This window comes from Schistocerca piceifrons, unplaced genomic scaffold (genome assembly GCF_021461385.2).
Source record: "Schistocerca piceifrons isolate TAMUIC-IGC-003096 unplaced genomic scaffold, iqSchPice1.1 HiC_scaffold_2295, whole genome shotgun sequence".
NCBI lineage: Eukaryota > Metazoa > Arthropoda > Insecta > Orthoptera > Acrididae > Schistocerca > Schistocerca piceifrons.
This window is the reverse complement of record NW_025728223.1, coordinates 1,685,952-1,712,598: the sequence shown is the minus strand read 5'-3', so window position 1 is coordinate 1,712,598 and position 26,647 is coordinate 1,685,952. Positions and strand designations below refer to the sequence as shown.

General features: G+C 42.8%; 1 protein-coding gene across 1 annotated transcript in view; it reads left to right on the top strand.

Moving 5' to 3' along the window:
- LOC124742280 (transcriptional regulator ATRX homolog) overlaps positions 1–26,647 on the top strand; it is a 139,757-nt gene that overhangs the window by 108,940 nt on the left and 4,170 nt on the right. Inside the window, exon 3 of the mRNA XM_047248796.1 lies at positions 23,775–25,097. Within this exon, the coding sequence (XP_047104752.1) occupies positions 23,775–25,097 (1,323 nt within the window). The remainder of the gene's footprint in view (positions 1–23,774; positions 25,098–26,647) is intronic.

The window sequence follows — 26,647 nt, the reverse complement described above, 5'->3', positions numbered from 1 at the left end:
CCTAAATCTCTGTCATACCATTATATAATCTATCTGATACCTTTTAGTATCTCCAGGACTCTTCCAGGTATACAACCTTCTTTTATGATTCTTGAACCAAGTGTTAGCTATGATTAAGTTATGCTCTGTGCAAAATTCTACCAGGCGGCTTCCTCTTTCATTTCTTCCCCCCAATCCATATTCACCTACAATGTTTCCTTCTCTCCCTTTTCCTACTGACTAATTCCAGTCACCCATGACTATTAAATTTTCGTCTCCCTTCACTACCTGAATAATTTCTTTTATATCGTCATACATTTCATCAATTTCTTCATCATCTGCGGAGCTAGTTGGCATATAAACTTGTACTACTGTAGTAGGCATGGGCTTTGTGTCTATCTTGGCCACAATAATGCATTCACTATGCTGTTTGTAGTAGCTAACCCGCACTCCTATTTTTTTATTCATTATTAAACCTACTCCTGCATTACCCCTATTTGATTTTGTATTTATAACCCTGTAATCACCTGACCAAAAGTCTTGTTCCTCCTGCCATCGAACTTCACTAATTCCCACTATATCTAACTTTAACCTATCCATCTCCCTTTTTAAATTTTCTAACCTACCTGCCCGATTAAGGGATCTGACATTCCACGCTCCGATCCGTAGAACGCCAGTTTTCTTTCTCCTGATAACGACGTCCTCTTGAGTAGTCCCCGCCCGGAGATCCGAATGGGTGACTATTTTACCTCCGGAATATTTTACCCAAGAGGACGCCATCATCATTTAATCATACAGTAAAGCTGCATGTCCTCGGGAAAAGTTACGGCTGTAGTTTCCCCTTGCTTTCAGTCGTTCGCAGTACCAGCACAGCAAGGCCGTTTTGGTTAGTGTTACAAGGCCTGATCAGTCAATCATCCAGACTGTTGCCCTTGCAACTACTGAAAAGGCTGCTGCCCCTCTTCAGGAACCACATGTTTGTCTGGCCTCTCAACAGATGCCCCTCCGTTGTGGTTGCACCTATGGTACGGCCATCTGTATCGCTGAGGCACACAAGCCTCCCCACCAACGGCAAGGTCCATGGTTCACGGGGGGAAATTGTTGAATGGTTCAGGATTCGATCCGGCGACCTTCGGATTACGAACCCCAGCGCTTACCGCTGCACCACGACGCTGCGGAATACATATAGCTCACTGAAATCCTTATAAGACTAAAAATTCTTGTTCTGTTCTTCAGCCACTTTATCCAAAATCAAAAGGATATCCGCACCTCATTTAATCCATTAGCTTCTTTGATATCCGAATCATATTCGTCGAACAATTTCTTCGTTTTTCTTATCGTGTTTCTTGTCCTAACTTCACTTTCTCGAACTTCGAGCAATTTTACGAAGTGATTCAAATTTCTTCTGACATTGATTCTTGAAAAATTGGTATCCCATTTTAATTTCTTCCGAGAGACTAACTACGGAACTGTGCAACTGCGGAACACTGGCTGACTTACAACACTGAACCTTTCGAGAATTGTACCCCAACTCGCAATCGCAAAGGATGTTTCAAAACTACACAATTTCTCCGTTATGCCTTTAGCTTCAGAGTTCAACAAAGGCTACACACTTTAATTCCCAATAATTGACTGTGATGCTCTGACCACTGCCTCGCTATCTATGTTCGAAGTTTTGCAAACTTTTTCTCTTGCAGCCAGCCTGTCCAGTTGTAGAGAGGGATTTAACAGTCAAACTGTATTTGACGAAAAATGTGCTTAAGTATTCGATCGCTGACTACAACCACTGAAAGAATTAAATACAGCGTGTCCATAAGTTTTTACCCCACTTTGTATATTAAATATCTATGATGGTATTTTTTTGTTACAGGTCTGCTAGGGAACCCATTAAATTTCTATAGCACTGTGTCTCATTCGACACTTTTGCGAAAAGTAGCGCCTTGTGAGCTACAATGTAAAAACGGTTCCCCCCGCCACCACAGAAAACAGTGTGTTGTGTGGCTAGAAGAAACTAAACCATCGAACACAGTGAAGCGAAACTGTGTCCCATTTCAAAAAAAAAAAAATCACCTCAAGCTGCGGCAGACCACTTGTTTCGGGTGATTCTGGGCAGGTAGCTCAAACTGCATTCACGAGGTCGCCACCGAAACCGATTAGACAAGCTTCGATCGCCCAAGAATACAGTTCATAAAGCTGTTCGCAAACGTCTTAATCTTTATGTATACGAGGTCCCAATTTTTCACGCAATATAAGCAGATGATGGCCCAAAACATGAACGATATGCAGTGTAGATGCTGAACGGTTTGGATGAGGACAATGATATCTTGAAGCGCGTGTGTTTTTCCGATGAAACTACATTTCACGTTTGTGACAGAGGTAACAAATGTAATGCCCGGATCTGGTGATCAGAAGATCCTCATATTGTACGAAAACAGCTTTGGGACATTGGAAACGTTATTTTGTGGTGTGGGTTGTGTGTGATCGAGTGACTGGCTTAATTTTCTTCCTCGAAATCAATATAAGTGAATATGTGAACCCCTAGACATGTTGGTGAATTATGCCGTACCCCATCCATGGGATATACAAGACACTGTCATCTATCAAGGAGATGTCGCTCCTCATCACTGGGCTCCAGGGATCCCTTAATGAAAGCCTCCCAACAGGTGGACAGGCAGAGGGCGCCCAGTTCCGTGGCCGCCGCCGTCACCTCATCACATCACCATCCCCTTAGATTTCTTTCTTTGGGGATGTGTGTACAAAACAGCAGTTCGTGATATTGTGACAATGTAACACCGCATCAGAGAAGCCATTAGTACAATCACACCACACGTGGTGTAGAATGTGTGGCAAAAGATAGAATACTGTCTCGATATTTTGCGTTTACCAGTAGTGCACACGGTGAAGTTATTTCAGTGTTGAAGTGAATACCTACATTAAATGTCTATGTAATGTTCGAACCTTGATGAGTAGACACCCATGTGGATACCAAATCTTTCATTTGTCGTATTCAGTGAAGAGTTACACTGTTTGTTATCAGGGTAAACGATGGATTTATCACAAAATGTCAAAAAAAGAAGTGGAATGATAGCAACATTTTACTGTACTTCAGCCCACTAAATAGAATGTGTGTGCTGAATAAGGAATATAGTGAGTGTACAGAGAGACAGTTTTAATTGTCGCTTCCAAGACAGGGTACATACAGGGTGGTTTTAATTAAAGTGCAATTACTGCTGGAGGTCCAGTGCGGGCTGTAATTATCGCATGACAACGAAACTTGTACATATTCTAATGCGTTAATGCGAAACTGATTTACACGGGAAAAAATATTTGTTTTTTCCTTCAGGTGCAAATCTGGTGCTGCAAACTGTTTGTATGAGAGTATGACAACCACGCTCTCATCTGGCTAGCCATAACGTGAGCGAACAGTGTGGCTATGGAGACGAGAAACAGTGCACTGTTACTGAAAGTGGAATTTGCTGCCGCTCGCATAAAACAGTGTTGCATTGAGAGAGCATCGCTGACGGAAAGGTCTGGGGACAGGCCTGATGTCATTACATGGTATAATGAAGGTGGTAATAAAATTCGGAAACACGGCTGAGCTTGATGTGGCATCTGGAAGGAGAAGGCCTCCTACCACAGTGGAAGTTACTGATGAGGTGGTTGCTGCTGCTGCTGCTGCTGCTGTAACTGACCACGCAGTGTATCTGGGAAGTGCTAGTGCATGTGTAGTGTCACGAGAATCATCCATATCATGGTCAACAGTACGGAAAGTTTTGCGATACGTTTTCCCTCTAATTCTCTCCCACGACCCCAGAGACCTTGGACTTGGTGCGGAGGCTTACGTGCGTCAGGGATAAAGATAGCCGTACCGTATTTGCAGCCACAACGAAAGGGTATGTGTTGAGAGGCCAGACAAACTTGTGGTTCTTGAAGAGGGGCAGCAGCCTTTTCAGTAGTTGCAGGGGCAACAGTCACGATGATTGACTGATCTGGCCTTGTAACATCAAGCAAAACGGCCTTTCTGTGCTGGTGCTGAGAACGGCTGAAAGCAAGGGACTACAGCAGTTTTACTGCATGGTTAAATGATTGCGTCCTCTTGGGTAAAATACTCCAGAAGTCAATCAGTCCCCCGTTCGGATCTCTGGGCTGGGACTGCTCAACAGGATGTCGTTATCAGGAGAAAGGAAACTGGCGTTCTACGAGTTGGAGCGTGGAATGTCAGATCCTTTAATCAGGCATGCAAGTTAAAAAATTTAGAAAGGGAAATGGATAAGTTAGAGGTAGATATATTACAGTGAAAACCCGTTGTTAGTTAGAACGCGTTGTTACTAGTTAAAACTAGTGCATACTGAGCCACTTCATCAAAACGCGTTTTGCCTAGTTAAAACTAGGCTTAACTGACTTTCGCTTTTGACCAGCAGTAAGTTCTAGAGGTAACTAAGGCTATCAGTATCAACTAGTTTCACCTAGTAAGAACGCTTCCTAACTAAACTAGACAGAACTAGTTTTCATTAAATTTATTCAGGGGCAAATATTAAAAGTAAGAGTAACTACTTGTTCGTCGAAATAAAAAAAATAAAAACATTTTTGTATTGTGCAATGCAATATTTATTGAGAATATTGATAATATATCTAAGTCGTTAATATTAACTACAGCAATACAAAAATAACCACACACTGAAGAAACATTTGAAGGAAAATTACAGCCATTTTAACAATATTAGTTACGAAAGTGGAAACAAAATAATCACACAGTGAAAGTATATAAATTACTGATACATTTGACAAAAGTTGCCACAGTCTTAATAAAGGAGAAACGTGCCAAAAAATTTTACAATTAAATTTTGATTATATGTTATTGCAAGGCAAACTGTCTTGACATTTTGAGTTACAAAGTTTTCCTTTTTCCCAAGAAAAGCACCTTTTTTAAATACATGTCTTCTTACACACACACAGCGAACAAATTCTTGTCCTGATCCTAAGGCTGCCATCTTGGCAGCAGTTCTTAATGATACCTTTGTCTGTGGCATGTCTTCCAGCAGCAAGAATTTCTCTTTGGACACGTCGAATTCGGATCTGGAAGAGAACTTTTAATTAGTTTGTTTGAAAGGCGATTAGGTACTTAATACATATAGAATATATTACAATGTAAGTATTCAATCTTAAAATATGAATGAATTACTTGAATAGTTAGCGACGTTTTCGGAGCATTAAATCAATTAAGTAATGACTGTCTAACTTTTGTCCTTAATTATTGAAATCAATTCAGAAATACATACCTGCAATACAATTTGTCGAGTATCCCATATATCTTTCTAATCTTGTGCAAGCCCTGTTCATCATTCTGAAGAACAACTTCAATAAGATTGGGGAGATCTGCTTTTGCGCTGTCGATAACAGGAATCGGTATAATTATATTGTCACAGATTTCTAGAGTAGCGTGTATTCATTGTGAAGCCATCTTCATCCTTTTGGCCTGTTTCGTCAGGTTTTCATGAGCGTTTTCTCTAGCTGTTCGTATTTGAGATTGTCGTTTCGTAATAGCTTCAGCTTCTGGTTCTTTGTGACAAGCTGGAGTTATCTGAGGCTCCGCACTCTTACTAGCTACGGCTTCTGGATCCTCTTGCTTGGCTACTGCTGTTGTTGGAGACTGTATACGTGTACTGGGCAAAGCTGCTGCATCGTCTTGTCTGGCTGCAGCTGTAATCCGTCCATTGCCACTAACCATAACCGCTATCTCCTCTGAGTCGTGTGAGGGTTCCAGTTCGTCAGGTGTCTCATTTTCTGCGTCTACCACATTAATTTTATTTAAAGCCTCTTTAAGATCATCTTCATCTTTTATCTCCTTAATAACATCTAGAGCCAAACTCGAAGTCATAAACCCTACTCGTGGTTCTGTGCCAAACACAGCTTTGTAATGTGTTTGTTTGATACCAGAATGATATGCCCGATTTTTCATAAACTGTACAAAGCGAAGACCGTTTGACCAGTTGGTGGTAATGTTGTCTTTCATACATGAAGAAAATATTTTTTTTCAACGTCTTGGTTGGCGCGTTCAACAATACCTTGCCTTTGGCTGTGCGTCTGTGGTCCGTGAACCAGTTTACACTCAGGCCAAAATACAGCCAGCTCGTTTATGACAGAATTAACATATTCTCTGCCGTTGTCAGAGTGGAAAATACAAGGAGCAACAAATGTCAAAAATATATCTGCTAAATGATGTGCTATTTCCTCTGCCCTCTTGCTTTGCAGTGCACGTAACGAAACAAATTTTGTCAAGTGGTCCTGATACATCATTATATACTTAAATCCGCGACCTTCTTGAGTCTGCATGTCTTTTTTTGTGGTTTTAGGGCGCACAACGTCAATGGTCATTAGCGCCCAGACTACGTTAGGAATGCACCGCGAGGCATAAGTTTAAAACAGCAACTAAAAGGGGAAAAAGATAAAAGACAGACTGACAGGCACTGGATTAAAAAAAAAAACAGCATAATCAAATGTCCTTAGAGAGGTTGGTCAAGTTGATAAAACGAAGAACGCGAGCAGCTGCTCGTGGGTCATCCGCTAAAATGGCATCTAGACTACATGGCAGGCCAAGATCAAGACGCAGTGTGTTAAAATCCGGACAGGACGTTAAAATGTGGCGGACCGTCAGCAGTTGCCCACATGGGCAGAACCAGCACCCCCTATAGAGGAAAGCCTGCGCGCCCGCTCAGTGACGTCACGCACGTAGTCTGGTGCCGATGCTCGCAAAAATTCGTAAAGAAATCTGACATACCTCTCTCATGAATTACAAGATTTCCTTTCTCAAATGACCCAGTTCTTTTGTGTGTAACTTATTTCTGCATACCTTTTAGCCCCGATGTAAAAAGTGGCTGTAATAACTTTCATTATCTGAGGCATCAAAACTCCCAAATGAATGGACCCATTTCATTGTAGTTTATTTTAAAGTTGCTTTAATGCGGATTGTCACGACTTGTTTGATGGCAGTCTGGTTAGCCGTTCAAAGATCGTCAGCTACAAAAAGTGCAAGTGTTTGCCACCAGTGTGCTCTTTCCCAATACCATTCCTAAACTGTAAGTGCTGTAGTATAAATTGTAAATCTCGAAAAGGCCAATCTAAACGTCTGCAAGGGTATACATTTATCTTTTATGGCTGACCACCATTCACCATTCTTCCGTTTTGCAGTTCCTGTGTAAGACGATTTTGAATGACAAAAATTTTGATTGAAAGCCACCCGCGAAAGATTCTCGTATACTCTCGCGGACTTTCTTTTAGGGGTTTTGTTCTGTTTTTTAAGTTAAATATTGCATCACTTTGACGCAGGTCTAATAATGTGGACGGCACTTTGCAAAGTAGCACACTGGCAGCTAACATTTTACGGACACTGTTATTGCCGCTGTTTATTCCTTATGTAGCAAAATCCATTTTAAAACCTGATTGGATGATATACCTGTGAATTAAAAAAAGAAACACGAAAATTGGGCAAATAGTGTTCGAATTATAACACCCCCTATAGAGAGGCACTGGTAATAAGCAATAGTATGAGTCGTTTCAAAAACTAACACTGCCCTGAAAGACATGTTCTACATATGTTTTAGTCCACCATTTCAGCAACCTCGTATTCATGCTTTTTTTTATTTAAAGAAATTTCTCCTGTTAATATTTTTTAAGTGAAATGCAGTTCTAATGAATGATATGATCTCTCTTCTCAGTTTGTGCACCTTCCCCTAAGAAACTTTCTTTCCATTAAGAAAATCTCACTGACCTGAGATGAGTATGTAATGGTATTGCCATAAAGTTTTGGTATGCCAATACAAATTTCAATGAATTCTCTTTTCCCAGTAAGTTAACTAAATTTCCATTATGTATTGAAATTACAAGAGGTCTCAAAATACAGATTACCAGGTTAGAATTTCGCTGCTCTAAACTGAATACCTTTGAAGAAAGAATGTTTCTGTACTAAGAAGTATATACTTTGAAACAAACTGTTTGCATGAATTGCACATAAATAAATTTCAACTACAAAGTAAACTTTCATTTCATCTGTTGAGAAGTTTTATGACGTGATGTGACCTGTGATGAAATAATTGTGAAAAATGAACACTTACCTGCATTTGGCATCACATTTGGGCTGCACTCACCAGTGGCTTAAATACTTCATCCTTCCGTAAGTTTGGGGAAAGGGGTGGGGGTGGTGGTTCAGCTCTATTTAGTTGCAATACTTTAACAGATCATCATTCCAAAATATATATACTGGTAATTGTTTAAAAGTGGAAAACAAGTTTCATCTACTGACCATGCTGATATGAATGAATGCAAATTAAGTAAAAAAATTATGTGTATGAATGAATTTATTTATTTCTTTTGTTCATCTTCCATACACTCTTGTCAATAATCACTAACACATGGAATGAGAAAAATTTTAGATTGTAGTGGTTCACAATAGAAAATTATAGATGTACAGCATGAATACTATGTAGGGACAAAATAATTAAGACTTGTGGACACCAAGGCCAAACATTAACAATAACCACATTCTTGAGACTTAAGTTTCATAATTTTAGGAATAATAATGATAAATTTTGAACAACATTAATTATTAAATTGCTATTCTATAATCTCCAGGGTAGTAATGGAAGGTCTTTAAGTGGGACACTAAAAGAATGCAAATAAAACACTGCACCATAAAGTTTTGTGTAGGAAGAATGCATATGAAAGCACTGTAGTAGAAAAATGGCGATGCATATAGACATTATATTAGGTCACCCTGTAAATTGCAAGTAATTACCAACTGTAAGTGTATGTTATGTGGCAAAAATGTGTCAGGTGTTGTTGGAATATGATCTGGTTACATTAATTAGATTAGGTGAGTGAAAAGCAATTGTGACAGGCTTAAGCTTTTTTAATATTCTTTTATAAACAAATATATTCAAAAAGCCAACAGAAGGGCATACCTGAGAGTCCACCACAGATATTTTTCTCCTCAGCAAAGATGAGCTAACAAGAAGGCACTTTATGGCACAGAGCAAGCATCTATTTAAAGAGCTCAGTAATCAGTCAACCTGAGAATTAGTGGCACTCAATAGTGCTTGTAACAGAAGTGAGAGCTGTTCCACAATTACATTACTATTAGATGAGGAGACCTGCCAATCATACACAAAGAAGGCCATGAAAGTACTGCAAAGCCCTCCCCTACCAGCTTCTCCATTTGTATTGGTAGTAAAATATATGCAAACATGATCTACATAAGAAAATGTTGAGAAAACAACAGTTATAACAGCTGCAGAGAAAGTAGTAAATTCAGAAAAAGAGAGGCAATTGTCACAGCATGCACATCTGCACTCATAACAGTGACAGTAGTAGAAGACAGAGGAACACCACAAACACTACGTGAAATCGAAATTTGTCTACCTAAAGAATGCATAAATACTATAGTAGCTTTTTCAACAGTAACAATTAATGAATCATTACAAATCGGCAGATTTCTCACATGTATCACAAGCTGAAGTAATAACTTCAGTATACAAAGAAAAGTGTTGCAGAGAATGTAGAGAACTATAGAGCAATTTTGCTCTTGTCTCCCATTTATCACCAAGACAAACTAACCTTGTTTGCAAAAAAAGTGGAGTCTGCTATAGCACAGTTTGTGTAAGTTTTTCTCAAAATAATAAAGGAAGGTGATCAAAATGGCGTTGTCTTGTCATTGTCCAAGGCATGTGCCATGTTGGGCCACATAACTTTATTACACAAATTAGAAATACTATGAATAAGGCATGCAGCAAAGAAGTGGTTTAAGTCATACTCGGAAAAGCAAGCGAATTGATTTCTAGGTTTCACATACTATAAAAAGATTACTATTGGTCCTCCCTCCTGTATATATCATTTACCACCCAACTTCAACTGAGAAAAAAAAAGTGTAAGATTCTTTATATTAAAGATTTATTTCTTTGATAAAAATTTCACGTTAGGCTATTAGTGTTGATAGCTGTTAACAGCTATATATTAAAATATTTATACAAACTCTCAGCCATAAGTTGCAATTTGGTAAGTTTGACTAGTTTCAGATTAACCTGACTAGTTCAGCTTAAGAGGCATTTGTTGATGTAGCAATATTACTGATGACAGGTTTTGTATTAATGATTTAAAAAGAACCTAAGATAAAGATTTCAAAGTTATGTTGTAAGAGTTTGCAGTTTTCGCTGAGTGTTTTTTGAAATTTTTTTTTCCATTAACCTTTTTACAGTAGTTGTTTAAAAATATATTGACACCAACCCAAACAACACTTTTCATTATTGCCTGGGATGAATGTCCATTGCAGCATACCCCATCAAATAATAAAAAGTCATTTTCGTGAAGAGTAGCAGGTGCTACTGCACAGGCAATAGCACGTTGATTCGTACAGGCAAGAAAATCTCTTTCATGATCTTTGAGAAGTTTGCTGATGACAATGTAAGTGTAGACAATCATATTTAAAATAGTGTCTGATGGGTATTTTAGTCCTCCATGATCAAGTCTCTGTATCAAACTAAAATATTCGTTTATTGGCAACTCCTTTTCAATCACAATTTCATTAAGGCAACTCTCACATTTCAGCTTCTTAATCACTGCATGAGCACAGTAGCCTGCAATGAAAGTTAAAGACGTTGCAATATCTTTCACTGAAAGAACATTGTCTTGAGTTACACTGACTTCTATGTCTAATGTGTCTATTTCTTCAACTTCAGAAAACATAAAAATTTTTATGGCCCCTACTGTGATATTGCCATAGGAAGGAGAACATAAAACTAAAGGTATTACGCTTTGAATTCGAAGCTTCTTTGCTGCTTCATAGACTTGTGTCACTGAAACATTGTATTGGGAACCTGCAAGCGGTCTATACTTTCCAAAACGCCGCTCAAGCACATCTGTTTGTAGCTTGGCTGTCAGTAAATAGCTCATACCTAGCTCTTCAGTACAGTATCGAGCAATCTCTACAACGGCATATGTTGTATGCTGAATAGCAAAAAATGTTTCTTTTGTCAGAAACCCACTTGACAAACCTTTTGCTTTCCACACATCAAGCCAGTCTAGAAAATCTAGCAAAAATTGCATAGAAACGCTAACAGTTGTCAACGGATCCATATAAGGATCCTGTTTGTGTTTCCCTTTAAACACTGATTTCACATTCATGACATCAAACCCCCCCCCCCCATGAACCATGGACCTTGCCGTTGGTGGGGAGGCTTGTGTGCCTCAGCGATACAGATAGCCATACCGTACGTACAACCACAATGGAGGGGTATCTGTTGAGAGGCCAGACAAACGTGTGGTTCCTGAAGAGGGGCAGCAGCCTTTTCAGTATTTGCAAGGGCAACAGTCTGGATGATTGACTGATCTGGCCTTGTAACAATAACCAAAACAGCCTTGCTGTGCTGGTACTGCGAATGGCTGAAAGCAAGGGGAAACTACGGCCGTAATTTTTCCCGAGGGCATCCAGCTTCGCTGTATGATTAAATGATGATGGCCTCCTCTTGGGTAAAATATTCCGGAGGTAAAATAGTCACCCATTCGGATCTCCGGGTGGGGACTACTCAAGAGGATGTCGTTATCAGGAGACAGAAAACTGGCGTTCTACGGATCAGAGCGTGGAACGTCAGATCCCTTAATCGGGCAGGTAGGTTAGAAAATTTAAAAAGGGAAATGGATAGGTTAAAGTTAGATATAGTGGGAATTAGTGACGTTCGGTGGCAGGAGGAACAAGACTTCTGGTCAGGTGACTACAGGATTATAAACACAAAGTCAAATAGGAGTAATGCAGGAGTAGGTTTAATAATGAATAGGAAAATAGGAATGCGGGTAAGCTACTACAAACAGCATAGTGAATGCATTATTGTGGCCAAGATAGATACGTAGCCCACACCTACTAAAGTAGTACGAGTTTATATGCCAACTAGCTCTGCAGATGACGGAGAAATTGAAGAAATGTATGATGAAATAAAAGAAATTATTCAGATAGTGAAGGGAGACGAAAATTTAATAGTCATGGGTGACTGGAATTCGAGTGTAGGAAAAGGGAGAGAAGGAAACGTAGTAGGTCAATATGGATTGGGGCTAAGAAATGAAAGAGGAAGCCGCCTGGTAGAATTTTGCACAGAGCATAACTTAATCATAGCTAACACTTGGTTTAAGAAGCATGATAGAAGGTTGTATACATGGAAGAACCCTGGAGATACTAAAAGGTATCAGATTATATAATGGTATGACAGAGAATTAGGAACCAGGTTTTAAACTGTAAGATATTTCCAGGGGCAGATGTGGACTCTGACCACAATTTATTGGTTATGACCTGTAGATTAAAACTGAAGAAACTGCAAAAAGGTGGGAATTTAAGGAGATGGGACCTGGATATACTGAAAGAACCAGAGGTTGTAGAGCGTTTCAGGGAGAGCATAAGGGAACAATTGACAGGAATGGGGGAAATAAATACAGTAGAAGAAGAATGGGTAGGTTTGAGGGATGAAGTAGTGAAGGCAGCAGAGCATCAAGTAGGTAAAAAGAAGAGGGCTAGTAGAAATCCTTGGGTAACAGAAGAAATATTGGATTTAATTGATGAAAGGAGAAAATATAAAAATGCAGTAAGTGAAGCAGGCAAAAAGGAATACAAACGTCTCCAAAATGAGATCGACAGGAAATGCAAAATGGCTAAGCAGGCATTGCTAGAGGACAAATGTAAGGATGTGGAGGCTTATCTCACTAGGGGTAAGATAGATACTGCCTACAGGAAAATTAAAGAGACCTTTAGAGATAAGAGAACCACTTGTATGAACATCAAGAGCTCAGATGGAAACCCAGTTATAAGCAAAGAAGGGAAAGCAGAAAGGTGGAAGGAGTATATAGAGGGTCTATACAAGGGCGATGCGCTTGAGGACAATATTATGGAAATGGAAGAGGATGTAGATGAAGATGAAATGGGAGATAAGATACTGCGTGAAGAGTTTGGCAAAGCACTGAAAGACCTGAGTCGAAACAAGGCCCCCGGAGTAGACAACATTCCATTGGAACTACTGACGGCCTTGGGAGAGCCAGTCCTGACAAAACTCTACCATCTGGTGAGCAAGATGTATGAGACAGGTGAAATACCCTCAGACTTCAAGAAGAATATAATAATTCCAATCCCAAAGAAAGCAGGTGTGGACAGATGTGAAAATTACCGAACAATCAGTTTAATAAGCCACAGCTGCAAAATACTAACACGAATTCTTTACAGACGAATGGAAAAACTAGTAGAAGCCGACCTCGGGGAAGATCAGTTTGGTTTCCGTAGAAATACTGGAACACATGAGGCAATACTGACCTTACGACTTATCTTAGAAGAAAGATTAAGGAAAGGCAAACCTACGTTCCTAGCATTTGTAGACTTAGAGAAAGCTTTTGACAATGTTGACTGGAATACTCTCTTTCAAATTCTAAAGGTGGCAGGGGTAAAATACAGGGAGCGAAAGGCTATTTACAATTTGTATAGAAACCAGATGGCAGTTATAAGAGTCGAGGGGCATGAAAGAGAAGCAGTGGTTGGGAAGGGAGTAAGACAAGGTTGTAGCCTCTCCCCGATGCTATTCAATCTGTATATTGAGCAAGCAGTAAAGGAAACAAAAGAGAAATTCGGAGTAGGTATTAAAATCCATGGAGAAGAACTAAAAAACGTTGAGGTTCGCCGATGACATTGTAATTCTGTCAGAGACAGCAAAAGACTTGGAAGAGCAGTTGAACGGAACGGATAGTGTCTTGAAGGGAGGTTATAAGATGAAGATCAACAAAAGCAAAACGAGGATAATGGAATGTAGTCGAATTAAGTCGGGTGATGTTGAGGGTATTAGATTAGGAAATGAGACACTTAAAGTAGTAAAGGAGTTTTGCTATTTGGGGAGCAAAATAACCGATGATGGTCGAAGTAGAGAGGATATAAAATGTAGACTGGCAATGGCAAGGAAAGCGTTTCTGAAGAAGAGAAATTTGTTAACATCGAGTATAGATTTAAATGTCAGGAAGTCATTTCTGAAAGTATTTGTATGGAGTGTAGCCATGTATGGAAGCGAAACATGGACGGTAAATAGTTTGGACAAGAAGAGAATAGAAGCTTTCGAAATGTGGTGCTACAGAAGAATGCTGAAGATTAGATGGCTAGATCACATAACTAATGAGGAAGTATTGAATAGGATTGGGGAGAAGAGAAGTTTGTGGCACAACTGGACCAGAAGAAGGGATCGGTTGGTAGGACATGTTCTGAGGCATCAAGGGATCACCAATTTAGTATTGGAGGGCAGCGTGGACGGTAAAAATCGTAGGGGGAGACCAAGAGATGAATGCACTAAGCAGATTCAGAAAGATGTAGGTTGCAGTAGGTACTGGGAGATGAAGCTTGCACAGGATAGAGTAGCATGGAGAGCTGCATCAAACCAGTCTCAGGACTGAAGACCACAACAACAACAACAACGACATCAAACCATTTTGTTATTATTCGAATGTATTCGGCTGTTGATGGTGCATGTCTCAAATCAAATTTATCACTAGCTACCTCAAGGCCTTCTGACATGTCGATTGAATATCTGCAGCACTAGTTTCATGCTCTGTTTTTCTAATGATGTAGGGCAAAGTGATTTGAGAGACAATGTGTGACAATATTTTACTAAACAACTGGAATGTATGTCATAAATCTGTTTCAGTGTTTTAAAAGAAGCTACAGAAAACTTATTTTCTTCCACTTCTTTTCTAACTGGAAACTGAGGATAAAACATATCTTTACCATAATTTTTTTGGTTCAGCCACGCATTTCTTATTCATTTAACAATGTGTATGACATCAATTAAAAAGAAAAGTGGGCGATTAGGATCAGATGGATGTTTAAAAACTATATTAATAGCTTTATCCAGAGAAAACATTGACATGGTTTTTATATTGATTTTGTTGTTGTCAGTTACCACACAAAAAACCCTATAGCCTATTAGTTCAAGGCCATTTATTACGGCCAGTAGCACATCGTATAATGCATTAGATGAAATGGTTTTCACCGGTAAAATGTGAACAACATCCCTGTACAAAGACTTGACACTCTGCAACATAAATACAAATGCTGAATTTGCAGCACATTCAGAGTTATATGACATGCCCAAAACACTACCTCCTTTATATTCCAAATAAGAATTTAGATGAATTTCATCTACACTCAAAACAACATTGACATCATCGCTGTTCAAGTATTGAAATTTCTGTCTTGCATAGGACAGGAAATTACTTCCCCCAAGCCTTTCGTGAGATGGATTCACATTAAATTTGCTGCAGATACTACGCAGAGTGCTTGGATGTGGCATTTTCATTAATGAGCTGCTACGTAAAAAATTGTAAGCATGAGATGAAATTGAAAATAGCAAACAACACAGTATGATAAATGTAGAACTAAACCCATGATTAAATTTCTTTACATTTATGAGACTAACTTGTTCATATATAAAGTCTACCATCTCCTTTTCACTCTCCTGTAAACTGTCTTTCAGCACTCCTACTCTGTCTTTCACTATCTCTACAATACTATCAATAGAAGTTTCTGAGTGCCCACAATCTGTGCCTGAAAACTCCTGCAGTACACTGACAATTTCCTGGATATTGGTTACAATTACAGGAAAAGATCTTTTTCCTAATGTCTTAATTTGTACATCTTTCTTAAACAATGAAACATTTAAATTACTATCTATAACGACAGAATGTGTGATTAATGGTGCTGGATTTCTTATCTTTAAAAAACAAACAAAATCACTGTGTTTTTCGATCACACTCCACTCGTTGGGCAAATCCACTTCCTTCGTACGCAACATCAACTCTTCTAAAGAACTGAAGCTGAAATTGTTTTCATAGTCCTTCTGTGATGCTAAACTATATTGTAACGCTGCAGCTAACTGCTCATTTTCAAGCCTTTGCTTTTTCTCCTATGGCCCTTCACGTCTACTTTCTTCCTTTGAAAGGTACGAAGGACAGTTTGGGAGTAGTGATGGAACTGCATCTGGTCTCAAACGTGGTTTGAGTAGGGGGGCTCTTAATAACTGAACAGTCCTTTCATCCAAAATTTGTGTTTCCCAAATAACATCATCCTTGTGGAAGTGAACATGACATACCTGTAATTAAAAATGAATAAAAAATGAAAAAGGTGCTTACAACTGAATGTGATGACAATATTAATAGTGTGAAAATAATTTATGAATATAAAGTTAGTTTCTAGTTCTAAAATACAAATAGACTCCCAACTAAAATGCAGAAGAATACTCAAGCGAAAATGTGGCCATGGCATAGTAACTCTATAAAACAATAACACTACAATATCAAAACACATGCAGTTACATCTCATGGCAACAAGCTCTTAAAGAGATGGTGAAATGAAGAAAGTACTTTCCCCATCAAAAATTACAAACATTGACTAATGTTTGTAGCATAATTCAATAACAGTGACAATTTTTTTATAATTTAGCCTTGAAGCTCATATATTCACAAGAGGGGTGGGATTTTTGCATAATGTCTTGCTCTATTCCCCCCCACCCCCCACCCCCACCCCACACACACACACACACACACACACACACACACACACACACACACACACACACACACACCTCAGGCACAAGAAAGCATGATGACACCAAACTCACACAGGTGTAATCCATAGAAGCAACTGTGACACAGTAACAGAATAATACAAAGTAATTGTCAACACTGTGTAATCTTTAGAACTATGAAATACTTAAAGGTAGTGCTTTTTATCAGACACTGTTTTGCTTTTGATATCAGTTCATAACTTACATAAAAACTGACAGTATGATGAACTAATACATTGCCACTTATGTGCTACCTATTAGGCTAAACATGAGCACACAATTGCTTTCAAGTACTTTAGCTGTGTATCTGTAAGACAGCTGTGTAGGCCACTGGCATGTATCTGAAATTCCAGACCCAAAAAGTAAGAATTTGTAAAATCAACAAGTATTTTTTATATGTTTTCACAGTTTCTCCCTTTGCATTTTGTGATGGCCTGTTAATCCATTTATGTACTCATTCATTTTTCCTGTCTATGGTTCACTGTTAAGTCTAAAGCCTACTATATTCCCTAATAGTAACATTCCTTGCAATGACTTCAAATTCCCACCAATAATTTATTAACAACAAGCGACTGAGACACTGTTTTTACTTCATTTTCAATTTCTGGGTACACCACATTACTTGTATTTGAACAGGCAACTTCCTAAAGACTTTTACAGCAAAAAGAAACACTAAATACAGAAGCAGAATACATCGAAAGTCGTCTGCATCTTAAGTGCACGTACTTAATTATAAACCGACTTTTATTCCTAACAGGCAGCATAAACAGAAAGTATAAAGATATACTGAGATATTTAACTACGTAAGTATGACTGTGCTTAGGCTATACTGGTTGAACTTGCAGAATACAGAATTCATATAACCTATACCAGCTAAACTGTAGAATTACCAGCAAGAAAACGAAACGCTATTTTCTTCGGCACTTATTCGGTTAAGATCTGATATATTAGTCAAAATGTCGCTGACCTTCCTTACTGCATAAGTGCCTATACTTTGTTAGCACACTTAACCTCTTATGAAATAAAGAAAATAAATACTTACTCTTGAACTTGAAGGAGTGAAGTTATCTCTGCGAATACTTGACAACCATTTCTTCCTCGTTGCTTCATCCTCCGGAAATTTAAACACGGTTACTTTTGGTCCACCGTCGTAATTTCCACTACAATTCGGCACACAACAACGATACGGCATTTTGCAGGCAACGAAATTTTCACAGGCAAGAAAAACAGATCACCAGTTTAGTGCACAGAAACTAAACAACCAAATCACGTACACTAACGCAGGAACACCATTCACTATAATAGTAAACTGACGCGAAACTCGCCGAACGACTATTCACAAGCACTGTTCCGTGAAACTGTTGAAGAAGGGACTATGTGTGTAGCCATCTTGTGACGTCACGCACTACGTAGACAGGCTATCTTTTACAGGGTTTTTTTTGTGGTTTTAGGGCGCACAACTTCAATGGTCATTAGCGCCCTGACGACGTTAAGAATGCACCGCGAGGCACAAGTTTAAAACAACAACTAAAAGGGAAAACACGATAAAAGACAGACTGACAGGCATAGGATTAAAAAACAGCATCAAATGTCCTTAGTGAGGTTTGTCAAATTGATAAAACGAAGAACACGAGCAGCTGCTCGTGGGTCATCCGCTAAAACGGCATCTAAAGTACATGGCAGGTTAAGATCGAGACGCAGGGCGTTAAAATCCGGACAGGACAGTAAAATGTGGCGGACCGTCAGCAATTGCCCACATGGGCAGAACGGCGCCGGCGCAGCCGTCAGCAGATGGCGATGGCTGAACCGGCAGTGTTCAATTCTTAACCGGGCCAAAACTACCTCCTCCCGCCGAGAAGGGCGTGAGGAGGACGTCCAAGCCAGGGGAAGTGGTTTCAAGGCCCGAAGCTTGTTGGCTGGAAGGGCAGCCCAATAGGCATGCCACAGCGATAAAATGCGCCGACAAATAACCCTGCTAAAATCTGACGAAGGGACACAACAAGAAGCTGTCTGAGGCTGGAGGACCGCAGCCTTGGGCGCGGCATCTGCAGCTTCGTTCCCAGGGATACCGACATGGTCAGGGATCCACATAAAGCTAACCGGAGAACCGACGTCCACCAGCTGCCGAAGAGAGCGTTGGATCCGGTGCACGAAAGGGTGAACCGGATACGGATCACTGAGGCTCTGGATGGCGCTCAGGGAGTCGGAGCAGATGACATAAGCAGAATGTCGGTGGTGGCAGATGTAAAGAACAGCCTGGTAGAGGGCGAAGAGCTCAGCTGTGAAGACCGAAAAATGGCCATGGAGCTGGTATTTGAAACTTTGTGCCCCGACAATAAAAGAACACCCAACCCCGTCATTGGTCTTAGAGCCATCTGTATAAATGAAAGTCATATTGATAAACTTGGAACGAAGTTCCACAAAACGGGAGTGGTAGACCGAACCGGGGGTAACCTCTTTTGGGAGCGAGCTGAGGTCAAGGTGAACACGGACCTGAGCCTGGAGCCAAGGTGGCGTGTGGCTCTCGCCCACTCGAAAGGTTGCAGGGAGCGAAAAATTAAGGTGTTGGAGGCGACGAAAGCGAACTCCAGGGGGTAGCAGGGCAGAGACATACAACCGGTATTGACGGTCGAGAGAGTCGTCAAAAAAGGAACAATAAGACGGATGGTTGGGCATTGACAGTAGCCAACAGGCATACCGACAAAGCAGTATATCGCGCCGGTAGGTGAGTGGCAATTCGCCAGCGTCAGCATGAAGACTCAACGGGAGTAGTATAAAATCCTCTGATCGCAAGTCGTAAACCCCGATGTTGTATGGAGTTGAGGTGGCTTAAGATGGATGGCCGCGCAGAGGAGTATACGAAGCTCCCATAATCCAGCTTGGAGCGGACGATCGACCGATATAGACGAAGTAGGACGGTTCGATCCGCTCCCCACGACATACCACTGAGAACACGGAGGACATTTAAAGAACGGGTACAACGGGCGGCCAAATATGACACATGTGGAGACCAGCTAAGGTTCCTGTCAAATGTAAGGCCTAAAAATTTGGTTGTCTCCATGACTGGGAGAGCAACGGAACCGAGTCGTAAGGACGGTGGGAGAAACTCTTTGTAGCGCCATAAGTTAATACAGACCGTCTTCTCGGCAGAAAAACGGAAGCCATTGGCGACACTCCAGGAGTAAAGACGGTCAAGAGAACGCTGAAGACAGCGCTCCAGGACACGTGTACACTGTGCGCTGCAATAGATGGTAAAATCGTCCACAACAAGGGAGCCTGATACATCAGCTGGGAGGCAATCCATTATTGGATTGATCGCGATGGCGAAGAGAGCGACGCTCAAAACTGAGCCCTGTGGCACCCCATTCTCCTGGCGAAAGGTGTCTGACAGGACAGAACCCACACGTACCCTGAACTGTCGATCCATTAAAAAGGAAAGAATAAAAAGAGGGAGGCGACCACGAAGGCCCCATGTATACATGGTGCGGAGAATGCCCGCCCTCCAACAGGTGTCGTAAGCCTTTTCCAAATCAAAGAACACAGCCGCGGTCGGGCGCTTCCGCAAGAAGTTATTCATAATGAAGGTCGACAAGGTAACCAGATGGTCAACAGCAGAGAGGCGCCTACGAAATCCACATTGTACATTGGTAAGTAGGCGTCGAGACTCGAGCAGTCAAACCAAATGAGAGTTAACCATTCGCTCCGTCACTTTACAGACACAGCTGGTAAGCGAGAGAGGTCGATTACTGGAAGGCAAGTGCTTGTCCTTCCCCGGCTTAGGAATCGGGACAACAATAGACTCGTGCCAGCATGCGGGAACATGTCCCTCAATCCAGATGCGATTGTATGTACGAAGAAGAAAACCTTTACCCGCAGGAGAAAGGTTCTTCAGCATCTGAATATGAATAGAATCAGGCCCTGGAGCGGAGGACCCTGATCGGCCAAGTGCGTTTTCGAGTTCCCGCATGGTGAATGGGGCATTATAACTTTCACGATTCGAGGAGCGGAAGTAAGGTGGCCTAGCCTCCTCTGCCCGTTTGCGGGGGAAGAAGGCAGGGTGGTAATGATCGGAGCTCGAAACCTCTGCGAAAAAGCGGCCGAAGGCATTGGAGACATCCTCAGGGGCCACAAGGACGTCATTCGCGACCGTCAAGCCAGAAACTGGTGAGTGGACCTTAGCGCCAGATAGCCGGCGCAGGCTACCCCAGACAACAGAAGAAGGAGTAAAACTGTTGAAGGTGCTTGTGAAAGCAGCCCAGCTGGCTTTCTTGCTTTCTTTAATAATACCACGACACTGAGCACGTAATCGTTTATAATTGATACAATTCGCCACTGTGGGGTGGCATTTAAAGGTGCGTAAAGCACGTCGACGAGCACGTAAAGCGTCTCTACATGCTGCGGTCCACCAGGGGACCGGCACGCGACGTGGAGAAGAAGTAGGATGAGGGATGGAATATTCAGCAGCAGCGAGAATGACTTCCGTGAGGTGTGCGACCTGACGATCGCAGCTTGGGAAGGTTTGATCCTGAAAGGTCGCCCTGGAAGAGAAGAGCCCCCAGTCTGCCTTGGAGATGGTCCAACTAGAGGAGCACGGAGAGGGGGTATGCTGCAGGAGATGGATAACACACGGGAAGTGGTCGCTCGAATATGTATCAGAAAGGGCGTACCACTCAAACCGGCGTGCAAGTTGGGGAGTACATATAGAGAGGTCTAAATAGGAATAGGTGTGAGATGTGTCCGAAAGAAAAGTAGGGGTGCCAGTATTGAGGCAGACAAGATTGAGCTGGTTGAAAAGGTCTGCAAACATGGAGCCCCTCGGGCAGGATGCTGGAGAGCCCCAAAGGGGATGGTGGGCATTGAAGTCTCCAGTTAACAAAGATGGTGCAGGTAGCTGAGAAATAAGTTGCATCATGTCTGCCCTGGTAACGGCAGATGACAATGGAGTGTAAACGGTACAAATGGAGAATGTAAAAGTGGGGAGAGTAATGCGGATGGCATCTGCCTGCAGGCCGGTGTGCAACGTGATGCGATCGTAGTAAATATCCCGGACCAGCAACATAACCCCTCCATGAGCTGGGATACCTACCACAGGGGGTAGGTCAAAACGCACAGAGGTGTAGTGTGCCAAGGCAATTTGATCGCATGGGCGTAGCTTCGTTTCCAGGAGGGCTACGACGAGCAGACGGTGCAAGTGGAGCAGCAACTTCAAGTCCTCTCGGTTGGAGCGAACGCTGCGAATATTCCAGTGAATAAGTGCCATCATAAGAAGAAAAGGAAGATGAAAGAAGGGGTCACCTCGAAGGCTGCTGAGGGCCTGGCTTCGAGCGAGCACTGCCGCCGCTATCAGTAGGCGGACAGTCATTGTCCATTGGTTCTATAGGTTCATCGGCCATTTTGGTAAGATAGCCGGGAGGGGGAGCTTCCTCCGCTGGTGAACGGCCAGATGTTTGGCTACCAGCGGTGCGGCCAGGCGAAATGGATGACGGCCTGGGGTGGCAACCGCTGGGTGGTGCAGGAGAAGAAATGCGCCGCGGCGGAGAAGGAGAACTGTGCTTCCTATGAGCCTTCTTGGAAGGTCGTTTGGTGGAAGTACTGGTCGATGGCTGGGAGGTCGAGGTACGTAGGAAGTCTGCACGTGACGGTTCCTTCTTGAAGGCCCATGCATCTGACTTCTGGGTCTTCGCCTTAGCAGAAGCTGATGAAGGGGCTTGTGTCTTTGGGGTGATGGGAGGAAGAGGAGACGTCGACCGCGCGATCTTAGCACTGGCCGAACGGACGACCGTGGTGCTGAAGGTCAGATCGCATGTCTGGGTTGCCACCTCCCTGGTAGTCCGTGGAGAGGCGAGGACTGTACTGTATTTACCCGCTGGGAGCAGCGTGGGCTTCCTACTAGCAAATAGCTTGCGAGCAGCTGAGGTGGACACTGTCTCTTTGACCCGAATTTCTTGGATACATTGTTCTTCCTTATAGATGGGACAGTCACGGGAGGACGCTGCATGGTCACCCTGACAGTTCACACAATGAGGAGACGGAGGTGGACAGTCACCCTCATGGGCATCCCTGCCACAAGTGACATTTAGCCGCATTGGAACAAGACTGGCGAGTGTGATTGAAACGCTGACACTGGTAGCAGCGCGTAGGTGTCGGGACATAGGGGCGAACAGAAATAACCTCGTAGCCCGCTTTGATGCGCGATGGCAGCTGAACACTGTTAAAGGTCAAGAAAAGTGTCCGGGTCGGTACAAGGTCTTTGTTGACCCTTTTCATGACCCTATGGACAGCCGTCACGCCCTGCTCAGCGAGGAAAGACTGAATCTCCTCGTCAGTCAATCCCTCAAGAGATCTAGTATAGACCACACCACGAGACGAATTCAAAGTTCGGTGAGCCTCCACCCGGACAGGGAACGTGTACAGGAGTGTGGCTCGAAGCAATTTCTGTGCCTGAAAGGCGCTCTCAGTTTCTAGTAGCAAGGTACCATTACACAACCTTGTACAAGACTTAACAGTACCGGCTATGGCATCTACGAACTTCTGGATAACGAAAGGGTTGACAGAGGAAAAATCCTTTCCATCCTCAGATCGAGAAACGACGAGGAACTGTGGGGCAGGCGGTAGCACTTTTGTCACTGTTGGCTGGTCATGTTTCCGTTTGTGGGCAGAAGTCGAGAGAGAAAAAGAGAAATCCATTGCGGAGGAATCCCCCATGATTGCCAGCGTCTCCGATGGTGCGCTCCTTCCTTATGGAGACCCTCTCAGAGGGCACTTCCGCCTTAGGTGAATGTTTACACCTCAGGTCACACCTCCCGAGAAACAGACTGATGGACCAATCGGCATGGCCAGAAGGTATCAGCTCAGGCAATCAAACCTCCTTTGGCCTGGTCTTTACCAGGGGGTACGTGGGTGCCTCACTTGTCTACCCAGGGTGGGTAATTACGCGTTACCCCGTTACCGGCTACGCGTGCGAACGCGTGGGACGGCCTTCAGGCGCGCACAGGGAGGAAGGAAGAACAGGAGAGCGAAGAGAGAGAGAGAGGACAGACTGTCTCAAACGAGGAGGCGAGGGCGAAGGAGGCAAGGGAGAGGGAGAGGGAGGCGAGGGAGGCAAGGGAGAGGGAGGCGAGGGAGGCAAGGGAGAGGGAGGCGAGGGAGGCAAGGGAGAGGGCGGCAAGGGAGAGGGAGGCAAGGGAGAGGGAGGCAAGGGAGAGGGAGGCAAGGGAGAAGAAGGCAAGGGAGAAGAAGGCAAGGGAGAAGAAGGCAAGGGAGAAGAAGGCAAGGGAGAAGAAGGCAAGGGAGAAGAAGGCAAGGGAGAAGAAGGCAAGGGAGAAGAAGGCAAGGGAGAAGAAGGCAAGGGAGAAGAAGGCAAGGGAGAAGAAGGCAAGGGAGAAGAAGGCAAGGGAGAAGAAGGCAAGGGAGAAGAAGGCAAGGGAGAAGAAGGCAAGGGAGAAGAAGGCAAGGGAGAAGAAGGCAAGGGAGAAGAAGGCAAGGGAGAAGAAGGCAAGGGAGAAGAAGGCAAGGGAGAAGAAGGCAAGGGAGAAGAAGGCAAGGGAGAAGAAGGCAAGGGAGAAGAAGGCAAGGGAGAAGAAGGCAAGGGAGAAGAAGGCAAGGGAGAAGAAGGCAAGGGAGAAGAAGGCAAGGGAGAAGAAGGCAAGGGAGAAGAAGGCAAGGGAGAAGAAGGCAAGGGAGAAGAAGGCAAGGGAGAAGAAGGCAAGGGAGAAGAAGGCAAGGGAGAAGAAGGCAAGGGAGAAGAAGGCAAGGGAGAAGAAGGCAAGGGAGAAGAAGGCAAGGGAGAAGAAGGCAAGGGAGAAGAAGGCAAGGGAGAAGAAGGCAAGGGAGAAGAAGGCAAGGGAGAAGAAGGCAAGGGAGAAGAAGGCAAGGGAGAAGAAGGCAAGGGAGAAGAAGGCAAGGGAGAAGAAGGCAAGGGAGAAGAAGGCAAGGGAGAAGAAGGCAAGGGAGAAGAAGGCAAGGGAGAAGAAGGCAAGGGAGAAGAAGGCAAGGGAGAAGAAGGCAAGGGAGAAGAAGGCAAGGGAGAAGAAGGCAAGGGAGAAGAAGGCAAGGGAGAAGAAGGCAAGGGAGAAGAAGGCAAGGGAGAAGAAGGCAAGGGAGAAGAAGGCAAGGGAGAAGAAGGCAAGGGAGAAGAAGGCAAGGGAGAAGAAGGCAAGGGAGAAGAAGGCAAGGGAGAAGAAGGCAAGGGAGAAGAAGGCAAGGGAGAAGAAGGCAAGGGAGAAGAAGGCAAGGGAGAAGAAGGCAAGGGAGAAGAAGGCAAGGGAGAAGAAGGCAAGGGAGAAGAAGGCAAGGGAGAAGAAGGCAAGGGAGAAGAAGGCAAGGGAGAAGAAGGCAAGGGAGAAGAAGGCAAGGGAGAAGAAGGCAAGGGAGAAGAAGGCAAGGGAGAAGAAGGCAAGGGAGAAGAAGGCAAGGGAGAAGAAGGCAAGGGAGAAGAAGGCAAGGGAGAAGAAGGCAAGGGAGAAGAAGGCAAGGGAGAAGAAGGCAAGGGAGAGAGTAAGGAAGACAGTGAGATGGAGAAGAGCAAAGAAAGGAACCAACCAAAGGAAGGAAGAAACGAGAAGTGAAATACCGAAAATACCACAATTATAGGTCGTGGAACCGTCCGTCTCTGGACGCAGGCGCTAACTACCCCCTTGAGGGGTATGGACTCCTTTTAGTCGCATCTTACGACAGGCATGAATACCGCGGGCCTATTCTAACCCCCGAACCCGCAGGGGGGAGTCTGCATGTCGATCAGATCAACTTGGCAACGACTGTTCATTTCTGAATGAAGTATGGGTTTCGACATGTGCCCCCTTTCCTTAATGCTCCTTTTGCGCTGACAAGTATCACACATAGACAGATAAATGTGTATCGTGTCCACTGTTACGCTTTCGTATTTTCTTGAAGTTTCAACGTTTAATCTGTCTCTACCTCCATGACCGACGGCCTGATGTGCTGCTTCAATAATGTCGAAAATTTCTTCGACACGTAAGTAGTACTCCACAGGCCCTCTTCTTGTCTCTGACTTGCTGGTCCCACAAATATTAATAACCTTGAATCGATTTAATCTTATATACAGCTTCTGTGTCTTTTTCTTATCTTATTGTGGTTCTTCAGTTCCGTCCACTAATTTATCGTAAGATCCTTTTGTCGTAACATTGTAATGTTTTCTTTTGTCGTGTTCTTCAGTCTGTAACATCCTTCTCACACATTATTCTTTCCATCGCCATTCTTGATATAGATCTGACATGATAAATACGTACAAACTGATCTGCACGTGCTTGGCCCCTCTACCGTGTTGTTTGTTGTGGCGAAAAGCGCCCACTGGCGGGCTGGGCTATTGTCGGCAGGTGTTTTTATTTCAATCAGTTGCTCTTTATTTTAATATTTGACCCTAAATAAATTTAGTGAAAACTAGTTCTGTATACCAGTAGCTTAATTAGAACGCGTTCTTACTAGTTGAAACTAGTTGATACTGATACTCTTAGTTACAACTAGAATTTACTGCTGGTCAAAAGCGAAAGCCAGTTAAAACTAGTTTTTACTAGGCAAAACGCGTTTTGACCAAGTGGCACAGTAAAAACTAGTTTTAACTAATAAGAACGCATTCTAACTAAAAACGGGTTTTGACTGGAACAGATATATTGTGGATTAGTGAAGTTCAGTGGCAGGAGGAACAAGACTTCTGGTCTCGTGAATACGGGTTATAAATACAAAATCAAATCGTGGTAATGCAGGAGTAGGTTTAATAATGAATAAAAAAGTAGGAACGCGGATAAGCTACTACGAAGAACATAGTGAACCTATTATTGTAGCCGAGATGGACATGAAGCCCACACCTACCACAGTACAAGGTTAAATGCCAACTACCACTGCAGATGATTAAGAGCATGAAGAAATGTATAATGCGATAAAAGGAATTATTCAGCTAGTCAAGGGAGACGAAAATTTAATAGTCATTGGGGAAAGGAATTCGTTGGTAAGAAAAGGAAGAGAAGGAGAAGCAGTCAGTGAATCTGGATTGGGGGTCAGGAATGAAAGGGGAAGCCACCTGGCAGAAT